This window comes from Pseudochaenichthys georgianus, chromosome 4, assembly GCF_902827115.2.
Source record: "Pseudochaenichthys georgianus chromosome 4, fPseGeo1.2, whole genome shotgun sequence".
Lineage (NCBI taxonomy): Eukaryota > Metazoa > Chordata > Actinopteri > Perciformes > Channichthyidae > Pseudochaenichthys > Pseudochaenichthys georgianus.
In genome coordinates this window covers 6,560,715-6,575,805 of record NC_047506.1, presented here as the reverse complement: position 1 = coordinate 6,575,805, position 15,091 = coordinate 6,560,715, and the positions used below count along the sequence as shown (strand labels likewise).

The 15,091-nt window shown below is 42.7% G+C and overlaps 2 protein-coding genes across 2 annotated transcripts; one reads left to right on the top strand and one right to left on the bottom strand.

Annotated features, from left to right (window-relative positions):
* Window positions 1–3: 3 nt before the first annotated feature.
* Window positions 4–6,699, bottom strand: rex1bd (required for excision 1-B domain containing). The gene is made up of 5 exons (XM_034081370.1): window positions 6,537–6,699; window positions 5,508–5,590; window positions 3,329–3,533; window positions 1,132–1,220; window positions 4–324 (listed from the first exon to the last, which is right to left on the bottom strand). Exons 1-5 carry the CDS (start codon window positions 6,537–6,539, stop codon window positions 252–254), a joined length of 453 nt encoding a protein of 150 aa, XP_033937261.1. The 5' UTR covers window positions 6,540–6,699; the 3' UTR covers window positions 4–251.
* An 839-nt stretch (window positions 6,700–7,538) lies between these two features.
* Window positions 7,539–11,934, top strand: fam78bb (family with sequence similarity 78 member Bb). The gene is made up of 2 exons (XM_034081742.1): window positions 7,539–8,653; window positions 10,801–11,934. Exons 1-2 carry the CDS (start codon window positions 8,274–8,276, stop codon window positions 11,321–11,323), a joined length of 903 nt encoding a protein of 300 aa, XP_033937633.1. The 5' UTR covers window positions 7,539–8,273; the 3' UTR covers window positions 11,324–11,934.
* The last annotated feature ends 3,157 nt before the right edge of the window (window positions 11,935–15,091 follow it).

Sequence of the window (15,091 nt, the reverse complement as noted above, 5' to 3'; positions counted from 1 at the left end):
AAGTCAAACTTCTCTTTTTTTATTTAAAAAAAATTAATACAATTCATCAAGTAAACAAAGATGGCGACATAGGATGAGCCTCCAGGAATTAGTTCACCTTACAGAGTATTTACAAAGGTCCTATTCTGCTGAGGCGTGCATTAACACAAACACATGAGCCCAGATAGAAACACAGAGCCTGCAGCAGCCGGCAGGGTGGAGTCGGAGGGAAGTTGCATCCGTCAGTCGCCCCGCCCCCTGGGAGCCGCCTGTCAATCACACTCCTCAGAGTCATACTTAAAGTCCTGCATGATCTCACTCAGAGCTTCTTTGTTCTTGATGATTCTGGAAAAGAAGTATTTGTGTTAGACATTTGAGTTTGTTTTACAACCGTAGGCGTCATTTACAACGTTCACACCACTTTTTGAAAAGGTCAATTTTGTCTGTACCACGTTTTAATCTGTTTAAAATGTTATAAATAAGAACACTTTAAGAAGGGATTATTTGAGAAACATTTTGAGATCAGTTTGTCGATTATAACCTGGTGGGGGTATTTCTGGGGACCTTAGTGGTGCAATTTGGAAATGGGACTGAGTAGAGAATGTAAAACTAAACATTGCTCCCGCTTTACAGCAGGGGGGCATAGACACTGCACAAGACCCTCTTAATCAATCGATTCTAAAATGACCCAAAACATGCATGCACTGATCAGAAACTGTAAAAAGGACATTATGCTAATGTTCAGGTTTATATTTGTATTTTGTGTGTGGGAGAGGGAACTTTGGGAAGTTAGCCTTTGCAGACCATTTACATAATAGCGCTTATAAAATACTTCAAGTCTTATATTCTCTCTCTGTGGCAAAACACACAGCTATTGAATCGGGTTTGCATCATTGAAGAGCAATGCTATGTGTGTTCAAGTGTTGTTTAAAAAAAATAGAAGACCTATGTTATAGTGTATTATGCACATTTTCTTTTTAACTGAAAAAATTGTCCCCAAAGATTTTCAGAACAAAGTGACAGCCGTGTTTACGACCAAAGGCTGGTGAATCAGGAGGAAGCTGTGCAGCCGAGCGGAGGCTGATGGGGAGCGAGAGGCTGGGTCAGCAGAGGCTGTCGCAGCAAGCGGACGGCGGTAATGGCTGCTCTTACTCCTGCTTGATCTCCTGAATGTGTTCCTGACAGTCCTCGTCCTCGGGGTGATCCTGGGCCCGCTGCCTGGCCAGCTGCAGCTTGGCTGTCTGTTGAGAAGGCACATCAGATAAGATTTATGCAAACCATTCATCAGCGGAGGACGGAGGGGAGGCGGGGGAGGAACTCTGGGATAATAGGAGCTTTATGACATTACTGGCAGAAAGGAAGTGGAGTTAATATTATAGAAGGAGTGTAAAACTTCTTACAAAAGTGCTACACATCACCTCTGAACGACCAGATGTGGACCGCTCAAGGCTGTAGGACGCATCGAGGCGTAACATTTTAACACCTCTCTGTATGGTCATGAAGATGAAGACACACACACACACGAAAGAGAACCCAGATAACCCTTTCAGAAGTAGAATGTAGTTTTACTCCATACGTTTATAATTTAAAAATGTAATATAACCTTAGCTGAATCCTTAACATGACCGTGAGGAAACATGATTCAAGAAAGAGAGATTATAAAATGTATTTTACAAGAAGTCTGCCTCCTTGTGGTGAAACAGTGGAATTACACAAACGTAAGTGCTTGTAATAGGAGGCATTACATGATGTATATTTCAAGTGTGAAAAGACATTCGTTTTGGCAGGTTAAGTGACTTTTTGAATGAGTTTGAGATTTTTTAGTAGGTTATAATTTGTATACAGTAATATTGTTATTTATTAAAAAAAATAAAACCTATCTAATGAAATTACATTTAATAACATTCATCAAACTGCAAGTTGAGAAAAGTATTGTCATTATTCCAACTATTACTACTGTCCTTTAAATGCATTGTATCTCATAGTTGCCTCTCAACCATCTGCATGTATTTTTCGTTTATCTGCACTAAGACGTGTTGTGTGTATTTGTCTGTGTGTCTGCTGTTAAATATCTGCTATTTATTTCACTTTAACCTTATAAATGTAGGACAACAAGTTTAAATTGACAACTAATAGTGTAAGACTCTTATGGCACAGTAAGATTGGGTCCCAGTTTAAGTCAAACACCCCACAACATAGTACACATAGTACAGACCCGGTGTCATGGGCGGGCCCGCCCATCCAGGATTTGGCCCCGTTGTTTTAATCAGGGCTGAATACAACATTTTAATTGTTTTATTATTATGTTTATTGTTGTTATTTGTAGGGCTTTGTCCTAATATTTATTTTTGTTTTAAATGTTGAAAGATTAGTTTAATATAATTTTTTTATTTTGCTATGAAATTCTGAATGAAATTCTGAATGAAATTCTGAATGAAAGGCTGCGCGCGAGATGGTTTTTCGCTGGGTTGAGTCGTGTGGGTTTTTGAGTGAGGTGCGGCGCAGCAGCCTGTCACTTTACTCTTGCTAGGTTAGCTTGGCTATTATCATTTATATTTATCTGCAACAATGGATATCAGGAAGTGGTTCATGAAAGGAATATGGCAACTCAGCGCCAGATGCAGGCACATTAGAAGACATCAGTTACGTTACCAACGAGCTAGCAAGCCAGCCAGGGACAAGGAGGCTGGCAATCAATTATATTTTGAAGAGAAATTGACTCTCAAGCCGGCTCTCTCACAAACTGCTCTGTGCGCAAGCAGACCACTGCACAGGCTCTCTGCCTCGCTCAATCTCTCTCTCTCCCTTTCTCTCCATCGCTCAACCTCACTCCACCTCTCCACCCTGCGTGCGCTCCTCAAGTTTGCCTGCGTGCTTGCCCAAGTTGGCACAGCGTTACAAATGTGCCACAAAACCAACCAATGGATGTAGCCTATAATAAGACCGTCAACAGCCTTATGGCAACATAAAACCCCTCTGTTTCCGTAACAACAATTCACGGGCGCCTCCTTCACCCCCCCCCCCTATTGACAATTCAGATTTCCCGGGAAATGTAAGTTTCGGGGTGGGCCCGCCGGCCCTGGTAAATAGAATGCCCGCCCAGAGACGTATGTCTGCCGCCGGGTCTGACATAGTATATCATTATATACTTTTCCCTTGTCTTACACATTGCTTTTTTCGGAACTCCTAATAAACTAGAAGGGCATTTTAGGCCATTTCTAAATGTGAAGAATAATGGGCAAACCCTTCAATTATTAAAATCCAGCCATCAGTTTCTCCATAACCCTGACAGACAAACAAAACATACAGAAAACTTCACAGAGGTTATTAATATATTGAGTTTACAAACCATTTCAAGTTTCTGCCTCTCTTTGCTCTGCAGCTTGTCCATGTGCTCAGAGAGGGCCGGCCGGTCGAACTCGTTGTGGAGCTTCTCCTTAATGTCCAGCACTTCTTTGGACATGCCGTTGAAGGCCAGAGTGATCTCATGCACCAGCTGCCTGTAGTGGTCGAAGTCATAATGAGGCCCCGTCCTCAAGTATGCCTCGTGTCCTCTGGAAGAAAACATTAACGGTCTCCTATTATACTGTTTTTCATCAATATATTATAGGTCTCAGATATATACAAAACATGTCTCTGAAGTGTTTGGCTCCAAACACCAAACAGATCGTTGCAGCATTACCCATAATCCCCTCTGTTTCAGCCCTGTTTCCAAAGTGCTGATTCTCTGTCTGTTACTTTAGATGAAAATAAGGAGCCCCTCCCCACGCCCCTCTGTGAGAGATTTGGTTAGAAAGAACACAAAGGAGGAGATTCAGGTGATAAGGGGGGGGGGGGGGTGACCTTGGTTGGTGATTGGCTAATGGTTACACAAGCCAACAAATCGTTGTGACCAGGGGCATCACTTGTTTGCCCTGGTTCTCAAAGGAGCACCTGGAGATGTTGCATGGTGCACATCCTGAAAATGAAATAAACCGTAACTTTTGAGGGGTACTTGACTTTATAAACAGGGGGGGGGGGGGGGGGGGTGCGCTAGTGAACTGTTCGCCGGAGCCTCGCAGCAGGGTTACTGTGCGGAGCGCATAAAGCAGACCCTTCACGCTATAGCGAGGGATCGCAGATCGCGGACGGATTAAAAAATTGAAACCTAAATGGCTCGCGGATTATACTTTGGCGGCCGTTAATATACCTGGGCGGCCCGCCCACGTAAAGTCTATGTGTGGGAAACCCTGCTATCTTACCAGTTCTTATGCAACTCGCAAATATCTCTCTCTTCTCTCTTCTCTCTCAATGTTGGTGCGCAAATGCACCGTTTTTCAAATGATCCGGTGCTCCTATTTTGTCGGGGGGTGCGCACGTGCACCTGCGCCGCACCAGTTATGTGCAGCCCTGGTTATGACATCACAAAGTGGCCAAAACCTGATCAGCTCATTTTCAGACAGGTTTTGTATAGAAATGGATCAGGACAAAAAGAGAGAGAATCTTTTTCCTGAAACTTTCAGAGTCTCTTTTCACAGAGGGGACACATGTTGATGTAGAAGAGACATGAAGAAGAGGGGACACATGTTGATGTAGAAGAGACATGAAGAAGAGGGGACACATGTTGATGTAGAAGAGACATGAAGAAGAGGGGACACATGTTGATGTAGAAGAGACGTGAAGAAGAAGGGACACGTGTTGATGTAGAAGAGACGTGAAGAAGAGGGGACACATGTTGATGTAGAAGAGACATGAAGAAGAGGGGACACATGTTGATGTAGAAGAGACATGAAGAAGAGGGGACACATGTTGATGTAGAAGAGACATGAAGAAGAGGGGACACATGTTGATGTAGAAGAGACGTGAAGAAGAGGGGACACATGTTGATGTAGAAGAGACCTGAAGAAGAGGGGACACATGTTGATGTAGAGGAGACGTGAAGAAGAGGGGACACATGTTGATGTAGAAGAGACATGAAGAAGAGGAGACACGTGTTGATGTAGAAGAGACGTGAAGAAGAGGGGACACGTGTTGATGTAGAAGAGACGTGAAGAAGAGGGGACACGTGTTGATGTAGAAGAGACGTGAAGAAGAGGGGACACATGTTGATGTAGAAGAGACATGAAGAAGAGGGGACACATGTTGATGTAGAAGAGACATGAAGAAGAGGGGACACATGTTGATGTAGAAGAGACATGAAGAAGAGGGGACACATGTTGATGTAGAAGAGACGTGAAGAAGAGGGGACACATGTTGATGTCGAAGAGACATGAAGAAGAGGGGACACATGTTGATGTAGAAGAGACATGGAGAAGAGGGGACACATGTTGATGTAGAAGAGATGTGAAGAAGAGGGGACACATGTTGATGTAGAGGAGACGTGAAGAAGAGGGGACACATGTTGATGTAGAAGAGAGATGAAGAAGAGGGGACACATGTTGATGTAGAAGAGACGTGAACAAGTGGATTTTGCATAATAGGTGACCTTTAAATAAAAAATCAGAGATAAATGAAGCGTAGAATTCATAGTGGGTCAGATTCAAACGTACTCGTCAAAGAGCTGATACGTCTCCACCCGCTCAGACTGCAGCTGGTAAAACCTCTGGATCAGGGCTTTGAAGTCTGTGGGGACCTACAGGGAGGAAGGCATAGAGAATACCCAGGATATGAATACATGCAAGCTGGTTATTATCATGATGTCGTGTTCTCTTAAATCAATTTGATTATATCAAAGATAGTTAAGCTATAAAGGTTTGCAACTACTTGAATCAACATTATTATGCATTTTTTCAAATTATTTGTTTAATTGCAAGAACAAAAGACAGTTATTAAACAGACACAACGAAAGATGGTAAACAGAGAAATGTGAACAATTAATCAAGGAGACTAAAAGAGTAAATGAGAGCTTAATAATAATAATAAAAATAAACTTAATTTGTACAGCGCCTTTGGAAAACACTGCTTTACGATAACACATTACTGATGCTGAAACATGCACAATATAAAACAATAAGATGTAACAATAAATACTCTGTAGTAAAGAAAAAATAGGAGATAACAGTGGGTTTACAAGGGCCATGAAAAAACGAAATAATATTACACATGAAATAAAGAAACAAGTGTACATTCAATCAATACTAATACTGTACTTCCTGTATGCTAATATTCACCACCGACCATCCTATTCGTATGTCTGATAATTAATGATAACATGTAGAAATAATAATTTAAAGTAAATTATTAAAGTATAATTATAAAGTCAGGGGGAATTAATAAGGACTTAACTACGAGTCGTCCTTTGAACAGTTATAGCTCTCAAAAAATGTGATTTCTTTCTTAAAGATGGGCCTAAATCGTATTACTAGATCTTACGTTATATTTTTGGTATCATTTGGAATAACGTTAGTGTTTTAGAAGTGAGTGTTTTGTAATTAATGTGTATTATGTAGAGGTTTTGTTATTATGTCTGCTTCAGCTACACTAGCCAAGTTACCATTAGCTCTGATTAGCTTAGCACATGTGTGTCACTTTTGAGGCTCTCAAACATGTATCTGTTGTATACAATATGAAATACTCACCATGGTAAGCTGTCGGAAAGCACTGTCTCTGAGTTCCAACAGTTTATTATATTGGCATGTTTATATTTAATAAAAACGGGACGATGTTGTACTTCTGTGTGTGATTCAGCAGCCTGTATGCAGTGCCTCCCGGATATGACGACACTGTAGAGTTCAATTTCAAAATAAAAGTTTTCATTCGACAACGGCTCCTTCTGTAGAGTTTGTTTGCAAGAGGAAATCTGTTTTAGTTACATTGTCACTTGATATTTAGCTTTGAGGCGAAATGATGTTGAACCTCTATGTGTTGAACCTCTTGCTCTTCCTGTTGCAGTTTGTCTCCATTAACCGAGAGCAAAAGTATCCAGGTCACAACTAAAACACTGTATTCACATAGGCATTAAGAGTGCAGTGTTATTATAGAAAACAAATAGAAAAATATGTCTATATTTATAGATGTAAAGATCATTGTTTTTTCAATTATTTTGCTTCTTTAAATGTGAATTAATTATCTCATTTAAACTGATTTGGTTGTAGCAACTCGTACATTAAAATGAGTGGCAATTTTTTTGGCCAGACTATGACGGTTTTATTTTGAAAGGGGTCAAAAAGCCTCTTGTCGCCATCAAACAATCAAATGTTTCTCTATCAGAAACCCGATCTCTTTCTATGGTTTATTCTAAAAATGCATGAACAATAAGAGATGTATTTACAATAATATGTCAAATAAGCACAACAAAAGATCTAACGATGACAACAATCATGTCTTAAATGAATCAAACACTACATGTGCTCCTTCCCTATTAAAACAAAATCACAACCCATCCATTGTCAGCTTATCCGGGCGTTGTGTACTTTGTGTTTACAAGATTAGAAAGCATTATGGCAGTATGGAGGAAAGGGGTCGCAGAGATACTACTGTGCAGACACTCCTACGCCTAGTCTCCCTCTGCGCTGATTGGTCTATTCAGCATCTTCAGCACCAAGCAGGCTGGACAGCGACACATAGCCGTGCAGCTTCCGACGAACAAGGATGCCGAAAGAGAGGCATATACGGTTACTATGACACTGTTCATCTGATATTTGTTTAGCCATAATGTCATTGTTTCACCGTCTGTAACAATGTTTTGACAGCCGGATTATGTGCACCTCATTGTCCCTCCCGTTTTGATCGGGAACGACCCGCCTGCAAGAGGAAGCTGTTTTTTCCGCCTCACAGATGCTCGGACTCCCAGATTGTGTTCGTTTCACCGGGTTTCCCTCCCGTCGAGTCGACAGGCATGACGGACAGTAACGCCGCTGCTCATGTTATAGGCAGCAGCAGCATCTCATGCAGAGTGCCGCATCAACAACCCGACCACCGGGTCCCCCTGCCGGCGCCCCGGTGTCCGCCGGTCCCCCAACGCCTGTTGTGACATGACAGCTCGGGGCAGGAAGAAGAGGATCAAAGGTTACTGGCAGGGGTTCAAGCAGGAGCGAAGACGGGTCGGATCCTCGAGGAGAGCAGAAGCAGACAGTTTAAAAGGAGGGGATACAATCATACATGTGTCAAAATCCACTCCATTAGGGTGTTTCTCTTGCGGCTCCAGAGGGGTCAGAACACCGGGTTTAGCCACGGAGCAGCGCCCCTGGAGCCCGTTGATGTGCCCAAACATCAGCAAGGCACAGGGGCATTGAACCCACCTCCCTGAAGCCTTTCTGATTCAGGCCTACAGTGAGGTAGTAGTAGCACCCACCTTTGCCTTACAGTTTCATCTGATGCACGGCCTCATAGTGCTGATCCTGGTCGAGTCCCAGACTGCAGCGCGGTTCCCCATCAGGCCCGGCCGGCTCACCTGGCTGCTCCTGACCCTCACCTTCACCTGCACCGCCATGGGCTGCATCCAGAGCATCGCCTGTAACAAGTCTCGCATCAAACGGGAGAACATCGTGGTGTACGACCTGTCCGCCACCATAGACCACTGCCCGACTGTCATCGAGGAGAACTCCCCCATAGTGCTCCGGTACAAGACGCCCTATTTCAAAGCTTCGGCGAGGATTGTGATGCCCCCCATTCCGCGCAATGAGACATGGGTGGTGGGCTGGATCCAGGCGTGCACACAGATGGAGTTTTATAACACCTATGGAGACGTTGGCATGTGAGTTTACACTTGTATCACCTATGTGCCAATTGCATCCCTGTGACGTGTTTTCAGAGTGTGGTGGGCATGCTTGTACACTGTGTACACACGCTGAATCGCATTAGAGGAGCATTTGCAGAGGACGAGAAAGTACTCAGATCGTGTACTTGTAGTAACAGTAAGTACCAGTGTCTGCTACAATTTAGTCCTGCAATCAAAATGTTGCAAAAGTACAAAATGATAAAAATATACTTGGAGTACCATAAGTAAAAGTACTCATTATGCAGATGTATCCATTTCAGAATAATATATATTATACATTTTTATTATAATTATTGATACATTCATGTGTTTATCAAAGCTGGTAAAAGTAGAGCTATAGTTGTAATCACTTTGGATACTGCAGGGTATCTTGTGAGTCTAGATGTAACTAAAGTATTTTAATTGTTGATATTTCACATTATTAATCCAAATCAGCAAAGTAACTACTGTAAAGGCGTGAAATACATGTAGTAGTGTACACAATTTACCTCAAAATAGCAGTGGGCTGGAAGTATAAAGTAGCAAAAATATTGAAATACTCAAGTAAAATACAAGTCCTTCAGAATTGTATAGTACTTGAGTAAATCTACTTAGTTACTTTACACCACTGAGCATTTGTGCACCCAGCAGGTTAACTCTGCTCGTCAGCCTCCTTTATTGAAACGCCCACCGACAGACTCTGTTCCTGTGACTCTGGCACCTAAATATAAAAGCTGCTATTAGAGAAGCTAAACAACGTTGATGCTCACACACACACACACACACACACACACACACACACACACACACACACACACACACACACACACACACACACACACACACACACACACACACACACACACACACACACACACACACACACACACTCAAACTGTGCCCATGGAGACATGTCCTCCCCCACACCCCAACGACACACACACACATTATCTGGAGGGCATATGTGAGGGGGTGTTTAATCCTGCTGCGTTGGTGGGTTTAGGGGTGAGAGATTGAGCTTTAGGGTGCTTTTAGGATTGGTCATGAAAGGGGAGCACCAGATGACAGATATAGTTTGGCACAACAAAGAGATGATGATAATCCACTGACACACTGAACCACTAGATAGCATTTAGAGGAGGCTACCGCAAGCCTGTGTCTGGAAAATCATTTGAAAGCCTTCCTTCCATCACATCCCTTGTAAATAAAAATGAACAACTTTCACCTCAGACACATCCCAGAAAGCCTTGTGCACAAGCGAAGAAGAGCAACCTCAACACAAAATAGTGCTGCTGCAATCGCTTCCTGATTGACTTGCTCATGTTTCCTGCTGTCACACCAACGGTTATTTTATTCATCTAGTTTTCTATCAGGGATTAAGTCACAGTGTCAAAAATGGGTAAAAATAACTTTTAAAATGTCTGACAGCCTATGATATCATCCTTATAATGCATGATTTGGCAATACAAGAACTCTCAACCCAAAGAAGCATTACATTTTCCAACATACCATACGTTACAGATGCTGGACCCGTGGTGTTTTAGCCGGATAAAACCAAATAATGAATAGTATAACTGTTAATGCAGTCGGCTAACCTTGCTGCAGTGATGCAAGGCAACGAAAGGCAAGTCGATACCAGCTTTAAAACAACATCCAATTCAAATTGATTTACAAAAAACATTAGAAGCATTAAGACATAGGGCAGTCGGAAGCCAGCCTCTTCGACCTAGGACCAGAGATGCAGGCACGACACCGAGTTGGACATCTAACGTTATACGAAAGAAGAAGAAGACATAGTGCAAAAGAAACACATGAAACATTTACATTTAAAATAAGTGGGCCCTATTAGGCTTTTTTTTTTTTCTCCTGTAGTGTGTTCTATAGGTTTTCGTGCATGTAAATGGTCTGCAAATCTCCCACACTCCCCCCTGCCTTAAACGCCTCCATTGGACTCTTTTGTTTACTGCTTTAACATGGTGACATATATTGTGTTGCCGCTCACTGTACCTGCAGTTGTCTCATGTAGCAGCTCCACTGTGCTTTACACGATATCAGGTTCAAGCAACACAGACACTAATTACAGATTAGAATCAATTGCCCAGAAACACAGTTACCCAGAAACCTCTCTGTCTGTCTCCTCTCAGGTCGAGCTGGGAGCTTCCTCAGCTGCGAGAGGGTCTGGTGAGGGCCATCAGCGACTCTGACGGCGTGAGCTACCCCTGGTACGGAAACACAACGGAGACGGTCACCATTGTGGGCCCCACCTCCAAGCCATCCCGCTTCATCGTTAGCATGAATGACAATTTTTACCCCAGCGTCACCTGGGCTGTGCCGGTCAGTGAATCCAACACGCCCTTACTGACTAACATCAAACGAGACCAGAGCTTCACCACATGGCTGGTGGCGCTCAACACCACGTCCAGAGAGAAGATCCTGCTCCACAGCATCAAGTGGAGGATGAGGGTGGACATCGCGGTGGACCCCTGCCTGCCTCTGGGCTGCAGGGCCAGGCTGGTGGGCCGCGTGCACCAAGACCAGCCGAGGGTGCTGAACCGCATGGAGCCCATCCCTCCGAACGCCATGGGGAGGCCCAACGCCAACGACGCCCAAGTTCTGATGTGGAGGCCGAGGAGAGGGCCTCCGCTGGTTGTTATACCATCCAAGTAGATCCTGGAGAGCATCTGATTGGTTCGTTGTTCGTTACATCGGATCATAGGGGAGTGAAACGGCTAACAGGATAATCAGAAGAAAATAGATAAAACAGACAAAATGAAGATCTATAAGAAGGCTGAAACTTTGAAGTTGCAGTTTTTTTTGCGTGTAATATATCGAGGGGACAACTGCCTTAATTCCCCACCGCTGCCTTTGACGATCCAGAAAGTATTTGGTCTCCACTTCTGGTGCTGTTTGGTAATCAAACCCAGAACAACTGAGCAAAGCTAACTTTGAAAATCCGCCATTAATGCTGGGATGTAACGCAAAACCTGTCCTGTAGCTACTCAGGCCCCGAAAGAAACAGACCCCGTCTAAAGAGGTTCCTCTTAATGATGGCATAATGCGGGCCTGCTCTGTACTGTAGAGTAAAGTGCTGAGTAAGGGAAGGTGATAGCGGTGATACATTGCTGCCGGTGAATTCATCACGGACAGAGAAAACTAAAATATCACCCGGGATGTAACTGGATGATGTGCTTTCAGAGATGGTGTGAGTGTGGATGTAAAGGCGTGTGTGTGTGTGGTCGTGTGTTTTCTATTATGGACACCCAGGGTCGGGTCCAGACTTGCTGCTTTGTCACACCAGACTGCCTCACTCATTCACTCATTCACACACACACACACACACACACACACACACACACACACACACACACACACACACACACACACACACACACACACACACACACACACACACACACACACACACACACACACACACACACACACACACACACACACACAAACAGAAAATTCATTTTGAGAATAGATAAAGCTTTAAAATAATTTTTCACCAAACAATTGTAGAAAATATGGTTCTCAGCACATCAACTATAGAGATTCCCTTATTATTTATACTTACATAATATTTAACTAAATATATTTGTGTTATTGACTGACAAAACAAAACATTTGAAAAAAATGGCCTTATAGTTGGAGAATCTGTGATCCTTATTTAGACATGTTCCACTATATCAGACATGTTATAGACCAAATGGTTAACTTGTAGATGAATTGCTGATTAAAATAAACCATGTTAGTTCCACACACACACGCACACACGGCGCACACACGGCACACACACACACACACACACACACACACAAAGGGGCCTCATTTGTGATAACGCTACAGGTATGGCCATATTTCAAGATGATTTAAAAAAAACTAAAGATTGTCAACACACATCCTCAGAGCTACTTTTCTTTTCACAGAACATGTAGAAATGGCAGCTTTTGGATTTCGATGACATGCACACGAGCTGTGCATCGAGAGGAATCTTAAATGAAGCCCTGCAGCAGGATTTTATGTTTTTCAATCACGAATGGCCAGTTCATCCAAGCTGCAGAGCTCCCCCTCCCTGCCGCCTGAAAGCCAGTGATGCCTGTGTGGACGACAGCCTTCGACAGTAAAACATGTCCCGACTAATCCGATTGAAGGAGAAGAAGCAAGGTTTCTCTATGTTTCCGAGTAGGACAAATGAGTGGCTGCAAGAGGGCAAACAAAGCTACTCGTACGTCTTAAGCCAGTCAGTATTTCTTGTTTAAAAGCAAATATGACAGTCAACTGTATTTACACTAATTATAGAATAAGGTCACTTGAATGACACAATTACAGGTTATTGGGATTTTTTTTGTTCTAGTTTTTAAATATCTGTCAGTGAGATGTGTGGCTCCCCAATCAATTCTATTCACTTTTCTTTAGTGATCACAGCTTTGGACAAACTGGATCTAATCAAGTCCACAGCCATGCTAGCATCTCCTTTGAGACTGTAGTTAAATTCTAACCTGGCATGCTAATTAGAAAGTATGTTTACCATTCTCCTAGTCCACCAAGTTCTGCTGAGTTTGATGGGATACCTCGGCCTTAAAGTAAAGTATAAGAAGAATTTGGGATTTTTGAGTGCAAACATTTGGTTGATCACCAAAGTTATCACAATTCGTTCTCTGGGAAATGATTATCTCACTGCCCATATAGTCTTAAGCCTTGGTATAATTTTAACAAATCCACTCCCCAGTAAAGTCCTCTTGAATTAGTTATGGAGACCGAAAGTTTTTTTACCTGTTTTACCTTTAAGTGGCCATACGATGAACTCATTTGCATTTGTTGGCACTTCCAGATTGGCTATATGTTCCTCCTCGAGGTAGCCAGTTAAACAATCCACAGACTTTGCGTTCATAGGAACTATTTCTTCAGGAAAACAATATTGATTTTTGTAATGGAATTTGTCTAAGTCTTGGACACAAAAAGTGACAAACCATTCATCCCCATTGGATTGAGTAAAGGCAGAAATCCCAGTGACAGATATCTAAGAATCTGACACTTTCTCCTTGGCTCGATACTGACAGGAGTAAGATGTGTTTTTTATTACAATTTGGGTGAAGACTCTTTAAAGATTGTGCAGTGTTTGGTTTGACACATCTTCTTGTGCCATTATGATCTTTTCTAAAAAAGTGTTTTTATGAAGATTCACGTCTAGGTCTTTACTTTGTATTTGAGTTTGTACACACTCAGCGAGCCGGTGAATCAGGTCAAGCTGAAGTGCTGAGCTTAGACAGAGATGAAGAGAGAAGGAGGATGTAACCATAACATTTTACCGATGCTGCTTTTCACTCCTGCTGCAAACCGAACGAGCCTTCACACACACACTCAACAACATGCCTATTGTAGCCACGACACAGGAGCAGTTAGCGAGCCCATGTAGACAATCAAGGGAAACATCTAGAGCAGCACCTTTACCTGGAGAATCAAAAGAAGGTGTGTGACTATCAGAGGATTGAGGCTTTTATAGGGGGAAATAAAGCGGAAACCTTTTTCACATGTTGCCCCAATTAGAATAAAATGTTAGTGAAAATACATTTATACTCGACCACGAGGCCACACACTGTGCTGTCTGTGGGTATCAGGGCCTCGAGTGTCTTTTAACAGATGTGCCTGAGGACTGAGCGGTGTTTGTTCCGCGTATTGACTGGAGTCTAATGAAGGTATTGGTGTAAAATGGCTGGGTAATGGAGTTTTAATAAGAAGGACATGAAACTCTGCCGTGTTGCAGTCCTTTCCCTCAGACTGTCTGGCTTTTGCATGCAGTGTTTTTAAAACTCATTAAAACAAATGCCAAAAATATCAAAGTGTGAATTTATTCATGTCATGTAGTTTTGCAGTTCTGAGGCGACGTGCCAAGTATTAAATTAGACATTGTGATTGTGGGAGAAAAATAATCTGCAATCAGGGGGACAAGTATGCTAAAAGGCTCTGTGATACATTGAATATAAAGGATATTGTGTTACTGCAGTGCATGGCAGAATTTAAAGGGGACCTATCATGCGAAATGCACTTTGTGATGTCTTTTATACATAAATATGTGTCCCCGGTGAGTCAGGGAACTCACGCAGAGTCAGAAAATAAAACCCTTTCTCTTTTCCTCCGTACCCAAATCTTTTAAAAACGGGGGTACAACGAGCGGATAGATTTGCTGCCGATATGACGTCAAATTGGCGGCGGACCCACAGAAAGTTGCTATCAGAAACAATGCCCGACGTGTTTTGGATGTAATATGGTCTGTGTTTACATTAGCAAGCCTCGCTAACACTCAGAGCTAACCTGTACTGGAGAGCCTGTAGAGCAGGACATATAATAAGGAACTCACCTTGTGATAAACCCGCAAGAGAAAAAGCATTTGAGCTCCATACTGTTTCAGAAATAATCCTTGATGTGGTTTAG